Raw genomic sequence first — 22,019 nt, forward strand, 5'->3', positions numbered from 1 at the left:
AGAATAATACAGTCCTGATGGACTAGTTTGTACATGTGTGAGTTGAAAGAGATCATTAATGATAACATTTTTCATTATAGAGGAATATTTTAATAAAATATGGTGGCGCATGTATCACACCAACAACAAATTGCATTCATTCATCATCCTAAAATTTCCTGGCAGACTAGCAATTGCACTATTGTCCTTCTGGATATGTGGTATGTTTATACCCTCAAACCCACCATATGTATTATCTGATAAAGCCATACATCATCACATCTCCTATGGTAACTGTCAGAAATATGAACTATGATTAGAAACACTGTAGATTACCGACATGTATCTCCATGTAGGAGGAAAGGATCTGTTCTGAAATAGCCAAATTCAGCAGATGGTACTCACATGAGAACAGAAGAATAACTTTTTATTACATTAAAATTCAGAAAATAGCTACGGTTGAATGCACCAGTTATAAAACACTCATAATGACACAGAAACCTTGAGCATCATTGCTACATACTGTACTACAGTTACTGTATACACTAAGAGAAACAAATAATAGATAAAGGATAAACAGACATGCCATGGACAAATAAAAATGTGATAATCTGTCATACATTCTCTGCTGCTTAACACATTGAGCTCTTTGACTGCAGCACCTCTTAACACTTAATGGATTTAATTGCATTAGCAAGGCAAACAGCTCAAGAAGTACAGTATATTTAGAACATATGCTTAGATGCTGTTAAACCTACATCATATGACCGAATCGAGCTAATTTTTCCAAGTCTCTACAGTTTCTTTTTATCTGGTGTTTTCATGCTACTGATCTTCCTGTAGGTCTACAGAGTAAACAGGAAAAGAAAACCAAAATGCAGATAGAACATATATCATCAAGGTTATTATTGGAACTCAACAAATATCTCAATCTGTCTTAACAACTGTACCTTTCTGTACTGTAATGTAAAAAGTATCCAAAGACTTGACAAATGAATGCAATAAAAAAATCTAGTTTTCTATTACATTATTCATGACCACTGTATGCTTATTTATTTCAAATTTTATTCACAAGGAAAGATAAACTCTTGAGATCTCATCTTCATTTGAATTGTCCTGAGGGAAATGAACAAGTGCTTTCATACAGGTTTCAATTCACAGATAGAAACATCTGTAAAGAAGTAATTAAATATGAATAAAATTTTTCACAGCATCAAATGCTATCGTATGTGACACTTACACTGAAAATAATGTGATCCAATCTTCAAGCATATTCCTACCTAAAAACTTCATTTCCCTAACAAATAACCTCTTTGAAAAAATCTTATTTCAGTTCTTATATATTTATAACCAATACAAATCTATTTTGTACACTGAGTGCATTCTACACAACCAAACTAGACAACTTCTATATTTGTATGTCTACATCAGATTAAACATTTAAAATACTTTATTTTGCTAATAATCTTCTAATAACTGCTGTACTAAATGAATTTCCAAGATATTATCCTCACTGTCACCACTAATTACTGTATATGGTATACATTATACATTTTACGTATTTATACAATTTTATTTTTATGTATAAATACAATTTTATGTTTTTTTCTTCAATGTAAAAAAAAAACCAAAACCAAAAAATAAGAGGGAAATGTTTCTCAGAACATACATTTTAAAGTATTCTGCAAATATCAATAACAAGCAAAGTTTTTTCCGATAAACATGCTTTGAATTGCTAATGAAAAAATCTTGAAAGTATTACACTAGTCATTTACACATCTTAATTTATAGAAACATGTAACACTCAAAGCACACCCTTGACACCACAAGAAAACAAATTTACTTTTTTTCTATGTTGTTTTTTTACGTTAGGCTAGGGAAGAACACATACTGTACCAGCAGCATAACTGTACAATTCTGTAGTTGAAGTTGCAGATTATTTAAGTAATTATTTACAGTTATTTGTAGGTGAAGGTCAATTCTGACTGCCAGTCAGTTTTTATAGAAATAACTACTGTACTCTAGACAGATAATGGGACAATACTCTCCTGTGGTGATAATGTTTTTCTAAGAGTGCAAATTCTGATCTTCAGAAGACATGAGCTTGTCTTGCCCCAATGGACTTTTGTGTTCTCATTGGCTGACAGAATGATTAATAAGCTGCCACTTCACACTGCGAACACCAGTAAAGTGTCTCCAGCCATCTCTAAGCAACTACAAGGTCCACAAAGCAACATATTTTACTAGGGATAAGAAAGGGGTTTGCAACAGCAGGTCACAAATAACCCTCCTCGGACCTCCTGCTGTTCCCCATCCTTCAGTGATGACCTGCCTGACCAGGACTGCCATGTTCAAGATCACTAGGTACTGTATGAAGACCTCAATAAGCCTTTATTTTCAGAGGCAATATCTAGACCTTGGTGTTTGCTAAGTGCCAAACTTTGGTATGATTTATAAACCTGACAAGTTTACTGATTACGAATGCAGATCATTGATATAAATTACAAAGAACAGTGGTTCTAATGCAGATCCCTGTGGTACTAATTACATCATCCCAATTGGAGCACTGACCCCTTATCTGTACTATCCTTCTTCTACTTATTAAAGTGTTCACTAGCCAAAAACACACATTTCTTTGAAACTAAGAACCTGGAATTTGAAAATGAAAAACTATCAAAAGCCTTCTGAAAATCTAAATATGCCACACCCTATGCTCTGATTATAACAAATTATTCCTGTCTAAATCTAACAGGTAAGTTAAACAAGACTTACTTTTTCTATAACCATGCAATTCCCCTGAATCTTATTTCCATACAGTGTATTCTCCAGTTTAGTTCTGATTATTGTTTCCATAGCTTTACATGTAATCATGTAAAGTCAGACTTATTGGTCAATAATTACTTGGCTCTGTCTACTACAGTTTTGTAAGCCCATGGATGGCCAACACATCAGCAAATTTCCAGTTACTATCACCCCTGCCTCTAGTCACAGTATTTCTTATTTCTCCAAGTCCAGTTGGTATGATGCTTGGTAAGATGTGTATATATTAAGTGATCACACTGTAGGACCTTTAAATGTTCTGTCTCTTATATGCTAAAACTGCAATATTAATTTACTCTAATGTGCAACACATTGTCAGGGTTCTGCATTAAAAACAAACAATCTAATTTAAACCATGTCTGGGGTGATCATTTTGAGAGCAATCATCACAGGCTCTGCTCTGAAGTTCTTCTGATAACATTTAAACAACATCCAGGATGCTCAGTACACTATGTTGCTCAGATATTCTCTCATGGAACTGCACCAGATACCTCAGTGATTTTGTGGTCACCGTACAGCATGTTGTGACTTTAATTACGAGGGAAGAGGGAAATAACAAACGGAACACTATAAATCATTGTATGTTCATACTGTAGGTATTCTGTTCTGTGCATTACTAACAGTCAACAAAAGTTACATTTAAAGCTGTGAGCAAAAAAAAAAGTTTATTAAGTAAACTGGGAATAGACTCTCTCTTTAACAAGACAGTAGCTCATACATTCAAAATCAATATCCTCAGCTTTTCAATTCTTAATAGATTACTCTTCTGTAACAGAGATTCTTGGTTTTTGTTCCCTTATTTTTGTGCACTTTATCTTTCACAATCAAAGCTACTGTATTTTGAAGAACACTGCCTCTCCAAACTAAAACCAACAACCTGAAATGAAGATACCTATTATGGCTATGATGAAATAAAACACCTAATTAGGATGTTCCTTAACGAGGATGGACCCCTGCTGGGACTCCCACAGTATTAATTATCACGTTTAATGTAATTCATTAATTAATTGACATTTAGTACAGGAAAAACCAGCTACTGCATTTCAATGCAATTAATCAGTGTCAAAGAAGACATCAAATCCCAATATTACCCACTTTGAAGGTCGCTTCCAAATCTGAATTTTAATGGTCTTGTTCTTCCCTTCTGTTTTATTACAACAGTGATATTTTAGATACACTCTAGATATTCTTTCATTTATTTAAAGTGCACTCTTATATAAAGCAGCCCATCCATACCGTACTGCACAATTTCACACTGAATACAAAAATAAAGAACACTTTTCTCTCAGGTTTAAAAACATAATATACTGTACTTACAGCAGTTTTTTTTTTATTTTGGAGAAAGATAAAGGGAATGGGACTGCGGAATGGTAGGGAAAAGATTGAAATACTGAGCAATCTACTTTGCATTATTGTACATTATGATGAAATGACTTGATGTGATATTGCTGTAATAAGCAAAATAAAGGCTGAAGCAAAAGAAAATGCATGGACAGCTGTTTTTTTTAACAGTAGAATCTTAATTAGCCATACTGATTGAGAATAAGATTTGCTCATGTTAAAAAACAAGTTCAGATAATTTTGAGACCTACAGTAAGAATATAATTTGCCTTACGGAACTCAACAATTAGCTGTGAGCATTTTATAACGGACACAAAATATTGCAAGATAAGAGTGGTTGCAGTGTCTTGGTGATCTCATAGTTGATTCTTCCCACAGTTTAACACAGATGCAATGCTAAAGAAAATGTTGACATCAGATATACAATGTTCGGATTTAAAAATACTGACTGATTAGCCAGTAACCACGAATGGAACAAAAAGTTGCCTGGTGCTACTGATTTGAGTTTGTAATAGCAGTGAAAAGATATGAAGTCGGATATCTTGTATGGTCTAAAAAAATGCAATCTACAGAATCAGGTTGTAATAGTAAACATAATAGGAAGCATTTTGATGCATTTTGCCCCACTAGGTTATTTTTTAAATAAAATCCTTACATACTATGAGACAACTATGGTGGCTACCCAACATTTTGGTGGTTTGATCATTTAATTTCTTTGTTAGCTTCTACAGTAACTATCTGAAAGATCAGGCTGGGCAATGACAGCTGACAACCCACAGTGCTCCTACGGTACATGTACTGTAGCTGCACGCAGAGAGAGACACAATAATAATAATTAGGACAAAACAAATTACGCCTTTCAACAGAAGCAGGGAAGGACCTGTAATGTTAAAAAAATGCCAGCAGGGCTTTAAATACTATAAAAGTTTGAAATTTATTAAGATAGATAACAGCTAATATATGAAAAGAATTAAATTGCCACCGAAACACTTACTGTTTTAAACAATATATTCTTGATTCTAATATTTTCTGGTATAAAACACCTTAGGGTAAGGCAATGGCATATTAAATCCTAGTGTTTATCTTTCATCTACAGTAGCGGGGTGCATCAATCACGCTAGGAAAATGTGTGTGTGTATAGTTAAATGCCTCAGAACACCTAAGTGACTCTCACCCTGAAAGCTAAAAGAAAGGCCCCCATCCTATCTGCAGTTACAGAAATCACCTTCCTAAGGAAAAAAAAAACGGAAGACCAAAAACTATTTTTTTTCTCCTGTCAAAAAATGTGACAGAGATTTAAAATGCACCGCATGGCTTCCATACACACTATAAATTATTCTCTCCAAAGGTGTGACATTCCCTTATGCCACCAATTACAGTGTGACCTAATAAAATATAGATTTTTTGCTGTCTCATTCCTGCTGCATTTTAAGTTGGGAGATGTCAAGAGACACCTGGGATCTAAACATTCAGAGGAGACCCACAGAAGTGAGAAAGCCCCCTGTCTTCATTGTGGGCTTTCTGTCCTAGTTACTCCAGGGAAGTCCAGGTCTGGTTCCCAAGAGTCCTGCTTCTTCTCATTTTAGTTCCAGTTTATCTCATAATTAATTAACTATATTGATTATTTATTTCAACAAAGTGAACACCCATGGCTAATCGCGGATTCACAGACCTGCAACAGAAATCCTGCAGAATTCTGTCCCTCAAGGACTACCTTGTCTTCGGTTAGCAAGTTGACACCAAAGGCTCTGTTTGAAATTCTAAACAGCTGTTTACAGCCACTGTTCATACACACAGATGCAAAAATAATGAATCCCCTTTTGTCTCAATGGAAGTGCCCAGGAAATCCACTTTGTCCTTCACAGAATTTCACTGTGAACCAGCACAATTTATACTGTACAAACAGGCAGACATATAAATAATGAAAATGTGTTCTAATATCGACTTTTTGCAAGCCACCCTTTTGCAGTCTGGCTATATAAGCTTACAGTCACAGCTCCAGCCTGAACACATCTTAAAGCGGATTTTGTCACAGGTAGGGACCATTTACTGACAAATATTTGGGTTTAGTTTAAATATGACAAAGGGCACTTTGGTGTGTATGCAAATGGAAACAGATAAATATTCTAAGATATAGCAACAACCACATTTTATGTACATATTTATGTAGACTTCAGACAATTTGTTTTGACTTATAGTACAGTACTTGTTATGCATACAGGTCCAAAGCCTTGGTAACAGCTTGCATTTCTATTGCACTTTTCAGAACAGCAAGACCTCAACTATTAGTTATTTAGTAGTTCAGACCTCAGTGGAGGTTTAAATTAAAAATTGAAAGAGATTAAAGAGCTAAAAAATATGAACCTATTTGGATTTCACTGGGAAATGTTCTTCCAGATGTGTTAAAGACCTAACCGTGAGAAATTTGTCGTGCTTATGTGTCCTTCTCTTCTGCAACCAGGGCAAAGCATTGGGAAAATACTGTATAACTTCAAACAATTAAGAATGGAACCATTTTTGTGTGTTATAAGAAATTCACTCGTTTTTCATAGAACCAATACCACAAATGAATCTTGCAAATATGCTACAGTACAGTACATGCATTTATTACTGTATATGACTTTATCAGGAAAATAAAGCAAATACAGTAATAAAATGTATAAAGCAAGACACTGCAGGTGTTCAGTTAACTTTAAATGAAAATGCTGATGCTATATTACTTTGCCTTTCTACAAAAATGTGCCTGGTTGCTTAAAACACCTTGTACACTTTAATTTCTTTTACCGATAGATATACGACCCATATTTGAAACCCTGGAATACAGTATTTTACCAAAGGAAATACAGTAAATACTGTGCATACAGAAACAGCAAATAGGTTAGCAATATCACTGGAGAGAGGTTCAGTGACATAATCTACCAGTTTACAAGGGGAAAAAATATCTTAAAGTGGTTCACAAAAAACACTGGCTCATATCATTACTGATATGACATTTAAAAGAGCAGGCAGTCTTAAAATTGGGAAAAAACAAGAACTAAAAAAAAAAAACTCTTCCAGAGGCTCATTAGGAGAGTGATATGTCTTACTGCAGTATTTTGAAGGGGTTGTAACCAGTTGCAAACTGTTGCGTGTCTAATATACAGTACCAACGTACTCTGCATCATTTGACCTGCTGTCAGTAGTTTAGGAACTACATTTGATACTAATGGCCTTCTGATCTTCAACAGTCAGCAGCGTTGCCGATTTGAGCGAATACTGAAGGTGCTGGGACTTTTTCTTCACATTTCATGCTAATCAGCTTACACACACTATTTCATGGATTCTGAAATGTTTCTTGTTAAAATCCTGGAATTGTATACAACAGAGGACACAGCAATTTTCAAAGGGCTGCAGAAATACTTTATTGCTCCACTGATAGTCAAGACCTTCAGTAAAAGCAGAAACGTATCTTGAAATAACATGGGCCAGGGTCTGGCAGCTACCACCTCTTCTTTCACTTGGTTTGGGACCAATCCATTTACTCATAATGTATTCTAGAAATAAACTTATTAATATTGATTTTAAACTCCAAAATATGGTTAGTTCCATTATATGGTTATTAAGCTTGATTTTGTATGAGTCCAAATTTTCCCCATAAGAAATCAATTAATGGTGGATGTCGTCTTAAAATGTGTCAAATAGGATTTTAAAAGTGATTTCTTCTATTTTTGTTTATCACCAGTTATATTCAAGGTCTGTTGAACATATTTGTGTAGCACCAAAAGACAAAGCACACAGGTTGAAAAGGAATTTCTGTTACTTTGGTCAAAACAAAATCCACCACTGTAACAAGATTCAAAATGAACGAAGTACTGTACAGAACTGCCGGATAGCATGCATGTACAGTATGAAGTGATACAAAACTTGCTTTGAGAAATATCTGCAATACAGCAGCTTCAGAAATGTAATACAAATAACATTAATTGCAACAAGAAATCTTTCCCAGCTTTGTCTCCATCTGGCACTACACGTAAGCCAGTATTCCAACACAGGTGGAAGTACCAGGTTTCTTAGTCCTTGCTGTAGCAATAGCTTGCCTTACCTGACTCCAATTAAATAAAGATGTATTTGCCTTTCAAAGACTTTTCTCCTTTTCCTCCCCATTGGAATAATTGATGGAACCCTCAGGCCTATGATGAATGGATCTCTAACTGGAAGATGAATAGGTAGATGAATGCACTGCCCTTAGAGGGTAGTTGTAAGAGTCCTGGAAGTGCTGACACGGTGACAAATATACTGACCATAGCACCAACCAGCCTAAATCAGCAAGAGAAGGTCCCTGTTTGACAGGCCCGTATTCTGTCAGTGTGGAATACTGCCCTACACTCCATTACCTACCTACATACTGCATTTTACTTATATGATAGTTAAAGTGAATTCCTGAAGAGGAAGCTGCTAATTGAAGACTCCTAGAATTTAGGCTAAGGGGAGAGCAGGTGCAGTAAAATGGTATGAGCTTTAAGTAAGCAAGTATGCCTGAAGTGCAACATGGTTTCTGAAGAGCAATTAAGGAAGGGATGAACCTTCAACCATTTAACACAATAGGTAGCTACAGTATAAACAAGCCTCCATGACAGACTGTTCATGTTAAAAAGAGAATTACTAAAAAAAAATGCAATCATAATCCATAGTAGTACAGTTATATTTTTAACGACTGCATGTCTAGTTTTGCAGCAGGGTGAATTCACAAACCACACTTTACCTGGGAGACTTGTGATCCACTCTGCATTTGTCTTTCATTTCCACCTCTGAAGTTTCTATTACAAATCTCAAAGCTGCATGGTCTGACACACTTGGCTCTTTTACAGGCATTTTCTTGTTCTTGGACTGATCACAAATGCAAAAGTGTACCTATAGTGATGAACTTTGAAGTTGATATGTCAACCTACTGCATTTAAGATTCCAATTAAACAATTTTCATATTCATTACTTCACTGCATTAATTTATTAAAATGAATTCATTTCTCAAATGCATTGAAACTAACTGTAAAAAAACACCAGAATATGAACATATTTCATTGATCTAATGCACAATGAGTGAGTTTCTATATACAGCAATATAGCCCACAGCCTCAGTTGATAACAGTGTTTTGCTTCTCAGATCGAACCCAAAGGGATTGCAGTAGATGTTCCATTTAGATTATTCTTTTTAATCTCCTGTGAGATTAAAGTTTGTAATAACCCAGGCTCTCTAATGATGTCACTGAGGATATTTTTTTTCTAAATTCCAGTTTTACTTTAGCAATTACCTTTGTTGTAACAGTAGAATCACCTAAATTCTGCAATCCTTACCCATTAGACCTCAAACGCATACAGAATTAGTGAGGGGAAAGACATATTTCCCTTAAGGATTTAGATTGAAACTACTACTAAACTGACACATCATATTTGAAGTTGTTTAGGTCTGCAAACTGTGCATCTAAGCACAATAATGGTTTCTGGAGCAGAACAGAAGACTGTTTATCCAAAGGTATTTTTGGATAGTAATTCTGTAGCACAAAGTAACCTGTAAGATGAGAAATGAAGCAGTTTTCTAAAACCTGAGATATAATGGATGTACAGTAAGAGGAATTTTATGTTGGCAAGCCTGTGTGAGAGGGCAGTAGGTTCAGACAAGATGGAGGCTCTTGTCTCTGCACGTCATCCCCCAGAAGGACAATCGTTGGCGTAGCAGTTTAAAAACTGGGAAGCAGAGGCTTTCAGGGATGGTCTTTAATCTGCTGTCTGGGAACAGAGAGCAGTTCCTCTGTTATGCAACCTGCGCAAGAGGGAGGCAGAAAAAGAGAGAAGCAGGCAAGCAAGCAGGCATTCGGCTGACTGACCTAGCGACAGTTTGGGACTTTCTGAGTTTTAAAGTTTCAGAGAAAGAGATTTTGTTTGGAGGCAGTAAGCAGCTTAGCTGCCCAGTTACTGCTAGAGAGGGAACTGAAGAAGTCTAATGAGAAGCTCAAAGAGGAGCTTAGGCTTTTGTTGGTTTGATTTTTACGTATTTTCCTTTTCACTGCAAATAAAAGAGCTTTTTCTCTTTACCTTTTGGCTGTTTTGTGAGTCTGTTTTGCCTAGACCTGCCTATTAACGATCCTGGTGTGTCACAAAACGTTTTATTTGGGCTCTCCGGAGTCGGATCATACTGCTGCCAAAGGCTGATTCAATAGGAATGATTTGGCTCTGTAAACTAAAGTTTAAAGTAAACTGAAGTTAAAAGACACTTGTGTCACAAAACAGAAAATTGCTACCACATTTATTATAAAAACTGTTTGTGTTGATTATTTCCAATTCACTGTTTACTGTACTTTTCTCTTGGGTTCACATACAGCACGTATGATGTTAATGATAATGCTCATTTTGGATTTATTACATATTACTGTAATGTAAAAACACATGTTGAGATACACTGTATTTGCTGACACTGATTGTACTAAAACATGTCCATGTTTTTATCTTCAATCAAGACAAGAACAAAATACTATTGAGTTTATGTAAATCTACATCGGGTCATCTACAATCAACTATAAAAACTCATCAGTGAAAAAATTGATCAATGTATAGATTTAATTGTTCTGCTGATGGATTGTTATGTACAAATGAGCTGGGTACTTAGTGGTTTGACAAGTTTTAATGCTAGATGATCTTTTGTACTGTATTGTATTTGTATTATATTGAATCTTTTGAACATTTTTAATTTTTCAGCTTCAGAAATGTGGAAGCAGTAAGAATGATGGAAGTGTTAGATATTTCGAAATTGCCAACGCGCGTGGCGATGAAACAAAAAAAGACAACACAGATTAAACCTTTTATGAGATCAATTACGAGGGAAGAAAGCAGCAAGTGGGAGCTCAGCTGTCGTGAAAAGCATCCTTACCCAGTGACAGTGTTTGCAAAACAGTGGCAAACGGATCACATCCAGGTTAGGGTTCAGGCTATGGATATGGATCAGGATCATTTAAGCAGAAAGGTCTTGTGCAAATGTTTTAGTAAAGCAGCACTTAAAAAAAGATGTTCATAAAAATAGAAGAGACTTGTGACAATTGCTACCTGTGAGGTATTCAGGGTCAGGTACTGGGTCAGATAGCTCCTCTTGGCACTGGACCTCTGCAGGGACTGAAGCTACCACCATACCATCTGGAAGCTGCTGCTCAATGCCACGGGCAAAATTCTTCTGCCTGGAATCACAAAAATCCCATGCATTATCGTTAATGTGTACAGTACAGTATATTATTCACTTAGAACAAGCTTCTGCTTAAAGCTGTCCAAACAGCAGGGATCACATTCAGATACCAACACAATCTTCTATGACAGATCATTGAAAAAGAAAATAATCTGTGCTCAGATACTGTTGAGTCAGAAACTTTATTTGCACAGTGTCATTTTTCATAATGTTTTATAACCCCCTGTACCTATGGTGCAGTATGAATTTCGGTTTTTGACACAGTCATTTGTTATGTTTTATACCTTTTCTGGTAATGATAGTCCTATGTCTGCCTGCTCTGCTCATTTTTAACAACACACTGATTAAACCTGTTACAATGAGTTAGACCTGTGAAAGCAAAGGGTGCTTCACGGTTTACCTTTTAGCCCAAGCAGTTAATCCAACACCTATAGTTAAAAAGATGAGTCTGAATACAAGACATTTACATAAACCGACATTTCTCTACAGAATTCCCTTATCCTGCAACACCCCAAGTAAAGCATGAAAGCTACTTTCCATTTTTGTATTTAAGATCAACCCCCTGAACTAACTGTCAGTTAGGACTTAGGCACCTATTTAATTTTAGGACCGATCCATAAAACCTTTCATAGAGTTCACAGAACACACAAAGACATTTTTTACATTTAAAATTTATACTAGATATGTATAAGAGAATGTAAAAAAAAACTATGCATCACAAATTCTAAGTTGAGGCAAAATGCATTTTGCAATACCTGGTCTTTCTGGAAATAAAGATTTCCTGGATGTGCTGTACATTAGCTCGTAGTCAAATTATGGTGGATTGTTTAGCTGCCTTAAAGGCACAATAAAAGCAAAGTCAACCATCGCAGGACAACCCATGCCTATTAAAAACGTGTTAACTCTGAACAGATAAAGGACTTCTATAGTTTGAGGTAAAAAATGACAGTAGTGTGACCATGACGCTTTTCTAAAAAAAAAAATAAAGTAAAAATCAAGTAATTAACATTTTTGCTATTTGCATTCTTTCTGGAGCTTTTTTGTCCAACCTTCACAAAATAATGAAATTACAGCAATTCAAACATAACACAGGTCTTTAAAAGTAGGCAACATTTTAATAGGATTATATTCAAGAGAAAGGAGATTCATTTGCAGTTATTATGAAGGCATATTCCTAAATATAGAACTGTCTTAGAATCATAATAGCTTCCTCAAGCAGCAAAGAGTCTATAATTTCAGACAACTAAATTAGACTGCCCTGAAGAAACATAAGACCATATCTTACTACTACATTCAAACTATGCCAATGAAACAAAAAAACAACAACAATAATGTTCTTACTTTAAATTAAATTCAGTAAGAAAAAACCAACTCAACTACACATAAATTGTGTATACCATATTATCGTCGAAGTGGGTCACAAAAATGTGAGAAGAGAAATGCCATTCCAAGAAGGGGTTTTAATTGCTGCTTCAATTTCAATTACTAGAGGAATATCCATGGAGGCCCATATCTCTTTTTTGAAATCATATTTTCACTTATTTTTCTATCACGAGTGATGAGAAGAAACAAATGGTAAAAGACAAGAGAAAATGGGATCTCACAGACTAAAGTCCTGAACACAAGAGCAAGCACTCAACCACACTGTCACAGTTGTTGCCCTAGCTGCAGTTTGACTGCAGTTACACCTGCCAGAGGAAGACAAAATGTCTAAAGAATAATAGTTATTTCAGAGTCGTCACTCAGAAGGAGCAGTCAGGGGTTCAAAAGCACTGTCTCATCAGACACAATAAAGCACATTACCCACTTACGGTGCACTCAAAAGTTCTTTATTGTTGGGCACTCATAAAACATGTATTGAGTATTAATGTTGTTACTATTATTCCTTGTATTTATATAGTGCTTTTCAATCCTATGTTTCCCAGAGTACTTTACATACAGTACATGTACAATATAAGAGGATTCAGACTTGTGTCACATGCAGCAGTTATTCCATCTTACCAGTCCCCGCACACAGCAGATCGTGCAGAGCGGTGAGACATTGCTTTGCTGATTGAATCAAGGAAGAAATTCTTATAGAAAAAATATGAACTGGACTTTAAACTTAAAGGTTTAAAAACAAGAGGAGACCACTCAGCTAACCCACCTTTCTTGGTTAATAGTTGCTAATTGTCACAATAATCCATTTCTTAAAGTGATATCCACTGTAACAACATGACTCGGAAAAGTTACAAATAAAGATGAAGCCATCTGGCCTATGTTGCCTGCTTGGCAGTTAGTAGTAATTTGATCCAAGGATCTTATTCAGAAGTTTCTCGAAAGAAGTCAGGGCATCAGCCTCTCTTAAACTTAAAATACTACTCTGTATTCCAAATGAAGTCTAACTACTACATTGTACAATTTTACCATGACATGCAATGATTGAAATTTACACAAGATCCTTAACTATATAATATAATTGTTTGCCTTTTTTATGGCAACAGAAACATCTACAGTATGTCTTTTTGATCAGTAGCTTCTCCAAGTGTAGTTTCCTCATTATAGTTAACATTTCTCCCACCTGCCCGTAACATTCTACGCCTGTCTACATTACATATCATTCAGCAGGTGTTCGCCCAGTCTTTAATTTTGCACAAATCTTTTTATCTTCCTCTGTCACGTCTGGAGTGTTTTGTGTATTTTGGGAGCAAGTCTGCATAATTATTAACTAGACCAGAATCTAAATCACTGATATAAATTAAGAAGAACGGTAATAGTTTGCTGGGAGTTCTTCCAGAAACTTCTATGCACGGAGGAGTACCCTATGTGTGTCTATTATCAGTAAACTCCCTGCTGTCATGGACAACATCACATGGAGCTTCAGGAATTAATCTTATTTGAATATCTGAGAAAAAAAGTATTGCTTCTCAATATATAGAGATGTACGAGAACAATGGATTTTGTAAAGGAAAAAGAACAATTTCAAGCTATTTTCATAACCATACCCATTTACCAGACCAGGTAAACCAGACCAGCACTTCAAATGTTACTAGTATTTTTACGTATTGCATAGACATAAATATAATTAAAGTATTTTCTGCTTTAGGTTCCCAAAATGTCTTTATTAGATGTTAAAATAACCTTAAAATCCATCTTTAATATTTTTAGGCTTTTGCTTGCTCATCGGGTATCCATAGAGAGAAGTAAGCCTGAGCCAATTTTATTATTAATTTTACAAGCAAGGAAAATAATGTAATAACTTTGTTAATTTTAAATTGTTATTGCTCCACAAAGTTATAAAAATTATACTTTGCTTGTTTTATGAAAAAACAGCAAACAACATATACTTTAAATGCAAGATATAGCATACTGTATGTATTTAAGTATAGTCTGTCTAGAAATTACAGTTTTTATTTACCTTTAATTTTTTTTCTCAAAGGAGCTGGAAGATTCATTCATTATAAAAGTCTAAGAATATGCATTTCATAGTTCATAATAAAAGTATTATGAACTATAATACTGCAATTGCTACTGTTATAGCTACAAGATTTAGTTTGATATTCAAGTAAGGTTATCCCTTGGTATAACATTATTGGTGTACCATTACAGAAACTATTGGTTTCACAAACTACAAAGCTGTTTTTCAACTTTATGCCAGCTGGAACTGGGATAAAACCACAGAGCTTTGTGTACCTTCCATGTTATCATGTTACCAAGAAGAGTGGTATGCATCAAAGAATGTGAGACATTTTTCTTAGTCATATAATCAACCCACTTCAGAACACTAATATCACACATACAATTTTATTATTTTTGTTCTCTACACTGTAAGTTTAAAGAAATATATGCATAACATGCCAAGCTTTCCTTCTCAATATTTCATGCCATCTGTGTCCAGAAACAAAGGAGGAAGTGTTTTTTTTTATTTTTCTTGCATTCCAGCATTCACTTTAAAAAAAACAGACTTTTCATTTGGCTTTTTTGTCGAAGCATTCATTCTACTTTGCTTACAAAGACTCACTGCATACTGTACTGAGCACTCAGAAAAGCACTCAACTGCAAGAAGAGCTGTACTTTCATCACGTGAACGTAAAGTCTAATGTGGGGGTCACAAAAGGTAGCCATGGACCGCAGCCTTGGATATACTGTACATACATGGATGTACAGTATGTACTGTAGCAGGAGCCTCTCCAAAAAGTTTATAATTTGAGCCTACAGTACGTTTCACTTTTTTAGAAGTCCACTTGGCTGTTCTATTTTTTTTTGCTGCAGTAACAGGTTAATCAGCTGTAAAAACAAACAGAAAGAAGAAACAGGATTAAACACCTGTCTATGATACACCTGCCCAAAAAGTTAGTGTTTCTTCTTTTTACTTTTCAACCTTTATTTGTTCCTTCTCATCCAGCGCACTCTGATGCAGCTCCTCCACTCGAGCCAGTAGAAAAAAAAAATGTCATGCACGTTTTCCGTATTGGTGGTTTGCTTTATAAAGGTTGTGCAATACTTTTGTGGTATGTTATGTGCCCTGAGGGGCATTAAAAATGCAAACAAATGCTATTGCTTCCAATGCACATTTGTTGCATTTTTAATGCCTCTCGCTATGTTTACATTTCTGTACTAGCTCTTTTGTAAAACAGCTGTTGAAAATGTCCTGCACTGTAAAATTTCCAGACAGCTGCTTCCGCACATTCCAGCTGGCTATCACAGTCACCTATGGTCACCTTTATGTTTGTGATCTGTGCTCTTTAGCACTGTGATTCCACTTCCTGGGACAGAAAGCTCACTCTAAACTATACTGCAAGAGAGCTTTTGCAAGAAAGTATAAGTATTCTGAAGAAGCACTGCGTGTATAATTCCTGCTCTGTGAATACACTTCATTATTCTGAATTAATGCCAATTTATATGTTTATAGTATATTTACAAGGCCTGAGAGCTATCCATCTGCATGGCTCTTGTCACAGGCTGTCAGTCACAATAAAACTGACTAACAAATCCTTAATAACTGCACTTTTTCTCTTGTCTCAATATGGTTTCATGCTGTCACAAGAGACTGAGGAGGAAATCGGGGATGATAGCAAATGATTAATGGTAGCAGAAAGCATGCTTCAGCATGGGTCAATGTCATGTTCGCGGCATGTTTACTGAAATCTTCTAACCACTGAAATAATAATTATGAAGAAAAAAAGAGAATAAGAACAAAAAAATAGAATGGAGGCTAAAGAACAATTAATAACTTCTTTACGTTCTGTGACAATGTTTGTAAGGTGCAACAAAAAAAAATCTTTAAATCATACTTCCAAAAGACTTTCTAACAATCAGACATCCCATTGGTAACACAGATGTCCTAAAAACTTTGCAGTCAGTCCCATATCACTGCCAGTTTCCATAGTTGCCAAACACTGAACACTGACCAAAAACGGTACTGAAAAATATTGAAAAAATAAACAGTGATGTTGATGAATTATTCATGTATCAGGTAAACATTCCCAGTTTTAGTACAGAGACAAAGAAGGAGGTTGCTAAAACCAGGCTTTTGAAATGTAATGCCATGCAATGCATGAGATCAACAAACTAAAATATACTCACTAATAACTTGACAAAACTGTCACTGATGCTCACCGTTTTTAGTTTGAGAAACAGGAAAGAGTAAATATTTTGGACTTGCCTTTTAGTTTCTGGTATCCTCTTGCAGTGCAAAAGACATGCTATATACTGTACATTCATTGTCATTTCTAATTTGTCCATCAAACAGTATGTGACAAAGTGTTTGTTTCATGTGATGGACCTGCATCCTGCCCTGGGTAAAAGACACCTTCTGCTAGGTTAGGCTCAGCTCACTGTGACCCTGCATTAGACTAACTGCTTATTGAAAATGGATGGATTGATTTTCCTAGCTGCAGTATTTTGTCAACAGCTGGAGAACTATAACATGTTTAACTTCAGCATGCTCTATTCCAGGCAAGTAAAAAAAAAAACTGAAAAGACTAATGAAAATTTTAATAATACATTTTTTAATACTAAAAAACCTGCTTTTCATCGGATCATTTCAAAATCCCAGGCATCAGAGCACTGAACAGATTTGTGTATCAGAAGGGAAAAAAAGACTCCAAGCATTGAGCTCAAGGTCTGTAAATATAATAAAGAGAAACTCAATATGTGATCTCAGAGTTGCTGAATTTAATAAAGAGAACTCAGCGCTGCTATCCTACAGCCAGAAAATTCAACAGCAAAAGAAATTCAGCAGTTGAATCACACAGACAGAAAATCCAATAAAAAAAGTCTTGGAATGTACTGTATAGTATGTCTCCAAGTCTGCAATCTCAATATGGAGAACTCTGTAGAATAATTAATACCAACCAACCTGAAGACAACTTATCCCAAGGCTGTGAATATTTAAAATATTAAAACTTACGGTCCACGTGTTTTTTCATTATTTTACTTTAGAGATCTCTATTTAGGAAATTAATCATTAAACTAAGTAAATAACATAAAGGATAATATCAGGGAAAAGCACATATTTTATTTGTTTGTCAAGTAATTTTCTACAGAGTATTTAGTTAGCAATATTTGTCTATAGTAGAGAGGAGCCTGTGAAGACATCTAGTTGCAAAGTGTGTTTTTCATTCATTTTCAATTTATTTTTAAGTGAATTTTTTTATATATTTGTGACAGATTTGTTTTTGCTGTTTTGTTTGACTCAACACTATAAACTGACACAGGACAAACAATGATCTTGTAATACAGGAAATTAAATCATACTCCACTACTCTTCCAAGGTGTTGGGAAAGTATTTTCTATTGGATCACCTATTACATATTTTGTCAATCACAAAAGGAATGAAGTCTACTTAAAATACATGGAGACATTATTCAGCTTAGATATCAGAAGAATAATTTCCTTTTTTAAAAAAATGACAGGTACTGAATAATGTGTAGAATTAAAATGAAAGAAAAAGCTGGGAAAACATTGAAATTAGTTTTCAAGTTTCTTTCCCTTTAAAGGCTCGCTGTCTTATAGAGTGAGAATAATACAGTATCTTTTTGCTTTCAGCAGACAAACATGTCTAGATTATGGTGACATCATCTTAGATCCCAATACATTTGACTGTTTGGGCAAACACTTAAGTCAAACCCAAGTTGAAGCTATCAAATCCCAATTATTCCTGATCCTAAAGTGTCATTTTTAAACAAGAATGAAGAATGAAGAACCATGATCACCAAAGCATCAGATTATTAAAAGATGTAAAGCACTTAACAAACTGTATGTACTGAAAAGAATGCTATATCAACACCATGTAGAATTAATGTATAATAATGTACAGATTACTTGATTTTTTTTTTAGCATTAAAGTATAGCCTGTACATACAGTAAGGGACACCTTGAACTTGACTTCACACTTCATGTCTTAAATGCTAGAAGTGCACTGCTTTTAACCCCTTTTACCTCCCTTGCTTGACAGAGTTAAAGGTTGGCCAACTGTAATTTATTTCATCCACACAGAGAGAGAAGCCACTTAAATCCATCTACCTGCTGTTTTGTGCTTCACTTATCCAGCGCTCCTGCAACAGAAACCAAAATGCATACACTGGGAGCCGCAGTGAAGACACATTTACTTCACTTTATAACCTCGTCATGCTGCACAGATTTGTCTTGAAAAATCAGGAAGCTACAGTGACACAGCATTTTAGGGTTTTGTATTAACAAAACTATTCAGCTCTGCACACTGGAACTCCATCACGTGAAGCATCTCTCATCAGACTCCAGTTCCACAGTCATGGCCAGGGGTAAAGCAGAAATGGAATAAGACTACATAAAACAATCGAAGGTACGGAAATTAGTTTTATAAAGATAGCAGATGCAATTTATATAAGTTGCTATAGGCATTGCATAATACTATTCTGTATTTACCTATTCTATGAAGAACTTTACAAAACATTAATAATGCACCTAGATAGTGGAAGAACTCAGCAGTGTTACGATTAATTGGTTTTGTCACAGAGATATGAAGACTTTATAAAATGTGACATTGCTTAACCAACTGGAGGACAAAGCCAAATTTGCATGGCCAATTGCCCAATTATGTCACTAATTACTGTATCTGTCCCCCCAAAAACCAAACATCCCTAAATTTATGGGTTTTTTTCCCGGCTCTGTCTCTTGAGGTAGTACTCTGCACTACTAAAGTCAAAGCAGATAAAGTCTTGAACTTGAACAAAATTACTGTTATGGAATTTCAGCAAAATTTCCTTCTGTGCATTTAATGAAGCAGTTTTGTTTAAGGAGATTACAGTTGTATCAAATGTCTAAACATTCCCTAAAGTGAAATTTATATTAAAACAAGTAAATGTTTGTCAAAAACATTAAATCATAAAAATAAGATAAAATGGTTTATCCACAATAAATAATTTGCCACAAACAGGCATTAGACCATATATTATTAACAGAATGAAACAAGTCTTCAAAAACAGGAAGCAATAGGCACAAGTCTACACTATGGTAAATAGACTTGTGCATATTTACTCATTTCAAAGAATAGAGAAAGCCAGGGACCTTGGGAGAAGATTCTGCACCTTTTAATAATGAAAGCAATAGCCTCCAGATCACTATATAATCTTTCTTCCTCAAGTTCAAATTTTACATTTTAATTAAGTGTGCAGATAAGGTATACTTCTGGTTGAGGGAGAGAAACACCCTACTGTGCCTTTTGAGGAGGGGGCAATAGTAATCATGATTCGTGGCAGACTTAATGAGAACAAAGGGCAATAAAATATTCATCAAAATCTGCTCTTAGAATATTGCATAAAAGAATGGAGCTCGAGCAGAATGAAGAAAAGTAATTAGAAGGGCTGACATCTGAGGTGCATGCCTTTAAAGCCATAGCCACTTCACACAGAAAGTATCCCTACTGTACCTTCCGCAACAGAACTGCTGTTAGGCATGGACAGAATGACATCACATAGGCTAATCCCCATATCATTCCTACCTCTGTATGAAACACATTTGGGTCACTAGGGGAACAAACAGGAATTTGTGCCTGCGATGTAAGGCTGAATAATGGTTGTTCATATGTAAAATGGTTTGGTTTTGTTCTCTAAAATAAAAAAAAATTAAAACAAAGAAACACATTTGGGTCATTGATGTTTTTTCCCCCAAAAAAACTTGAACCTCAAAAGAAAATTTTTTTCCCCATGAAGAGCTTTTCTTCATTTAAATGCTTGCTCTTAGCTTTTGTTTTCAGGTTTTTGTATTCTTTTTTCAGTATTTATTAATACAGATCTCTTAAGCGCCCTGCAGAACACTGTTGCAAAGGGTACTGAAGCAAATTAAATGGATTGATTAATTGAATGATAGATGGATGGATGATTAGATACTGAAACCCTTGAAAATGATCAAGTTTAAGATAAAAAAAAGATCAACAAGTCTTGCAACCAGGGGTTCCTCACTTTTAACCTAAAAGGGGCTTCTGTATGCTTTTTGTCAATGGTTACCTATCCAAAGAGAGTAATTTATTTTTAGGAAAAAAAACACTTAAATTCATACTCCCTGTGTAAAATACATATAGAAAAACTTAGAGTTAACTAATAGAGTTAGAGCATCAGGATGCTGTTCTGAACTGACCACTCCTCACAAATGAAACCAAATGACTACACGCAGGTGATTCAAGACCAATCTCTACAAAATTAGCCTAGTAAACTCTCTTCCCTGGACGTCATTGTGAACCAGAATGGTGTGCAATTCTACAAGTCACAACTGCATATCTCACTCACACAGGATTGCTGTCTTATAAACATTTTTCCCACAGCTGTTTCCAATCTTTCTTCTACTTGCTGCAAGCTGAAAAGAATTGTTTTTATATTTCAATCTGTTTTTCAATCCGTAGAGCAAAGAAACCATATTCATATTCTGGAATTCCTGAGCATGTTTTCAGAAAAAAGTGTATAGTGTCAAATTTGGAGATATATTTGTGTATCTGCATACTTATCAAATTGTTTTATATGCATATTTTTATTAATACAAATATATCTTTAAATTATATGTGGCACTTAAATCACACTTCTTTTTTTCTTACTTCTGTACCATGAAGCCTATATATTCAGGCATTAATTTTTGAAAATGCATTGCAATTTGTCATTCTTGATTTTTAGAAGCTTGTAGTTTAGCTGCTTAACAGATGTTTAGTGCCATTCCTGAACTGTGGGGGAGCCTTTTGAAGAACAGCTCATTCTGAAGACTTACTCTGATGAAGTCCCATGCCATGTCACACTTCATTAATTGGTCTTATCTGAGGATTAGAACAAAGTTGCAAAAAGACCACCCATTATTGTTTACATTTTTGGAAGCAGTTAGACACAGTACAGTACCTTTTATTGCGGTTGGCTTTGATTTAACAAGGTCTAATGTACATGTGTAGTTGTAATGATTACTTTTCCAAAGAAATATAATCCTTTTCAATCACAGGTTTAAATTATTCTAGCTACTTACAGTACCTCATGTGTTTTACTGATTTCTGCTGAGCACTGGCTTATACAACTGTTTTTATTGTGTCTTAGCACGTAGAAGTTGATATACTGTTTGGTAACAGCCATTTATTATTTTAACAGATACTGTAGTAGAACAAAACAACGTGAGCAGTTTTGAAGATGTCCAATCATGTCCCTACCAGAGTTGTTCCTAGCATGGGTGGGTAGTGGTG

The 22,019-nt window shown here is 35.2% G+C and overlaps 1 protein-coding gene across 1 annotated transcript in view; it reads right to left on the bottom strand.

Annotated features, from left to right (window-relative positions):
* astn1 (astrotactin 1) overlaps positions 1 to 22,019 on the bottom strand; it is a 251,224-nt gene that overhangs the window by 85,549 nt on the left and 143,656 nt on the right. Inside the window, exon 14 of the mRNA XM_088927324.1 lies at positions 11,215 to 11,342. Within this exon, the coding sequence (XP_088783450.1) occupies positions 11,215 to 11,342 (128 nt within the window). The remainder of the gene's footprint in view (positions 1 to 11,214; positions 11,343 to 22,019) is intronic.

This window comes from Atractosteus spatula, chromosome 11 (assembly GCF_055471065.1).
Source record: "Atractosteus spatula isolate fAtrSpa1 chromosome 11, fAtrSpa1.hap1, whole genome shotgun sequence".
In the NCBI taxonomy this organism is placed as follows: Eukaryota; Metazoa; Chordata; class Actinopteri; order Semionotiformes; family Lepisosteidae; genus Atractosteus; species Atractosteus spatula.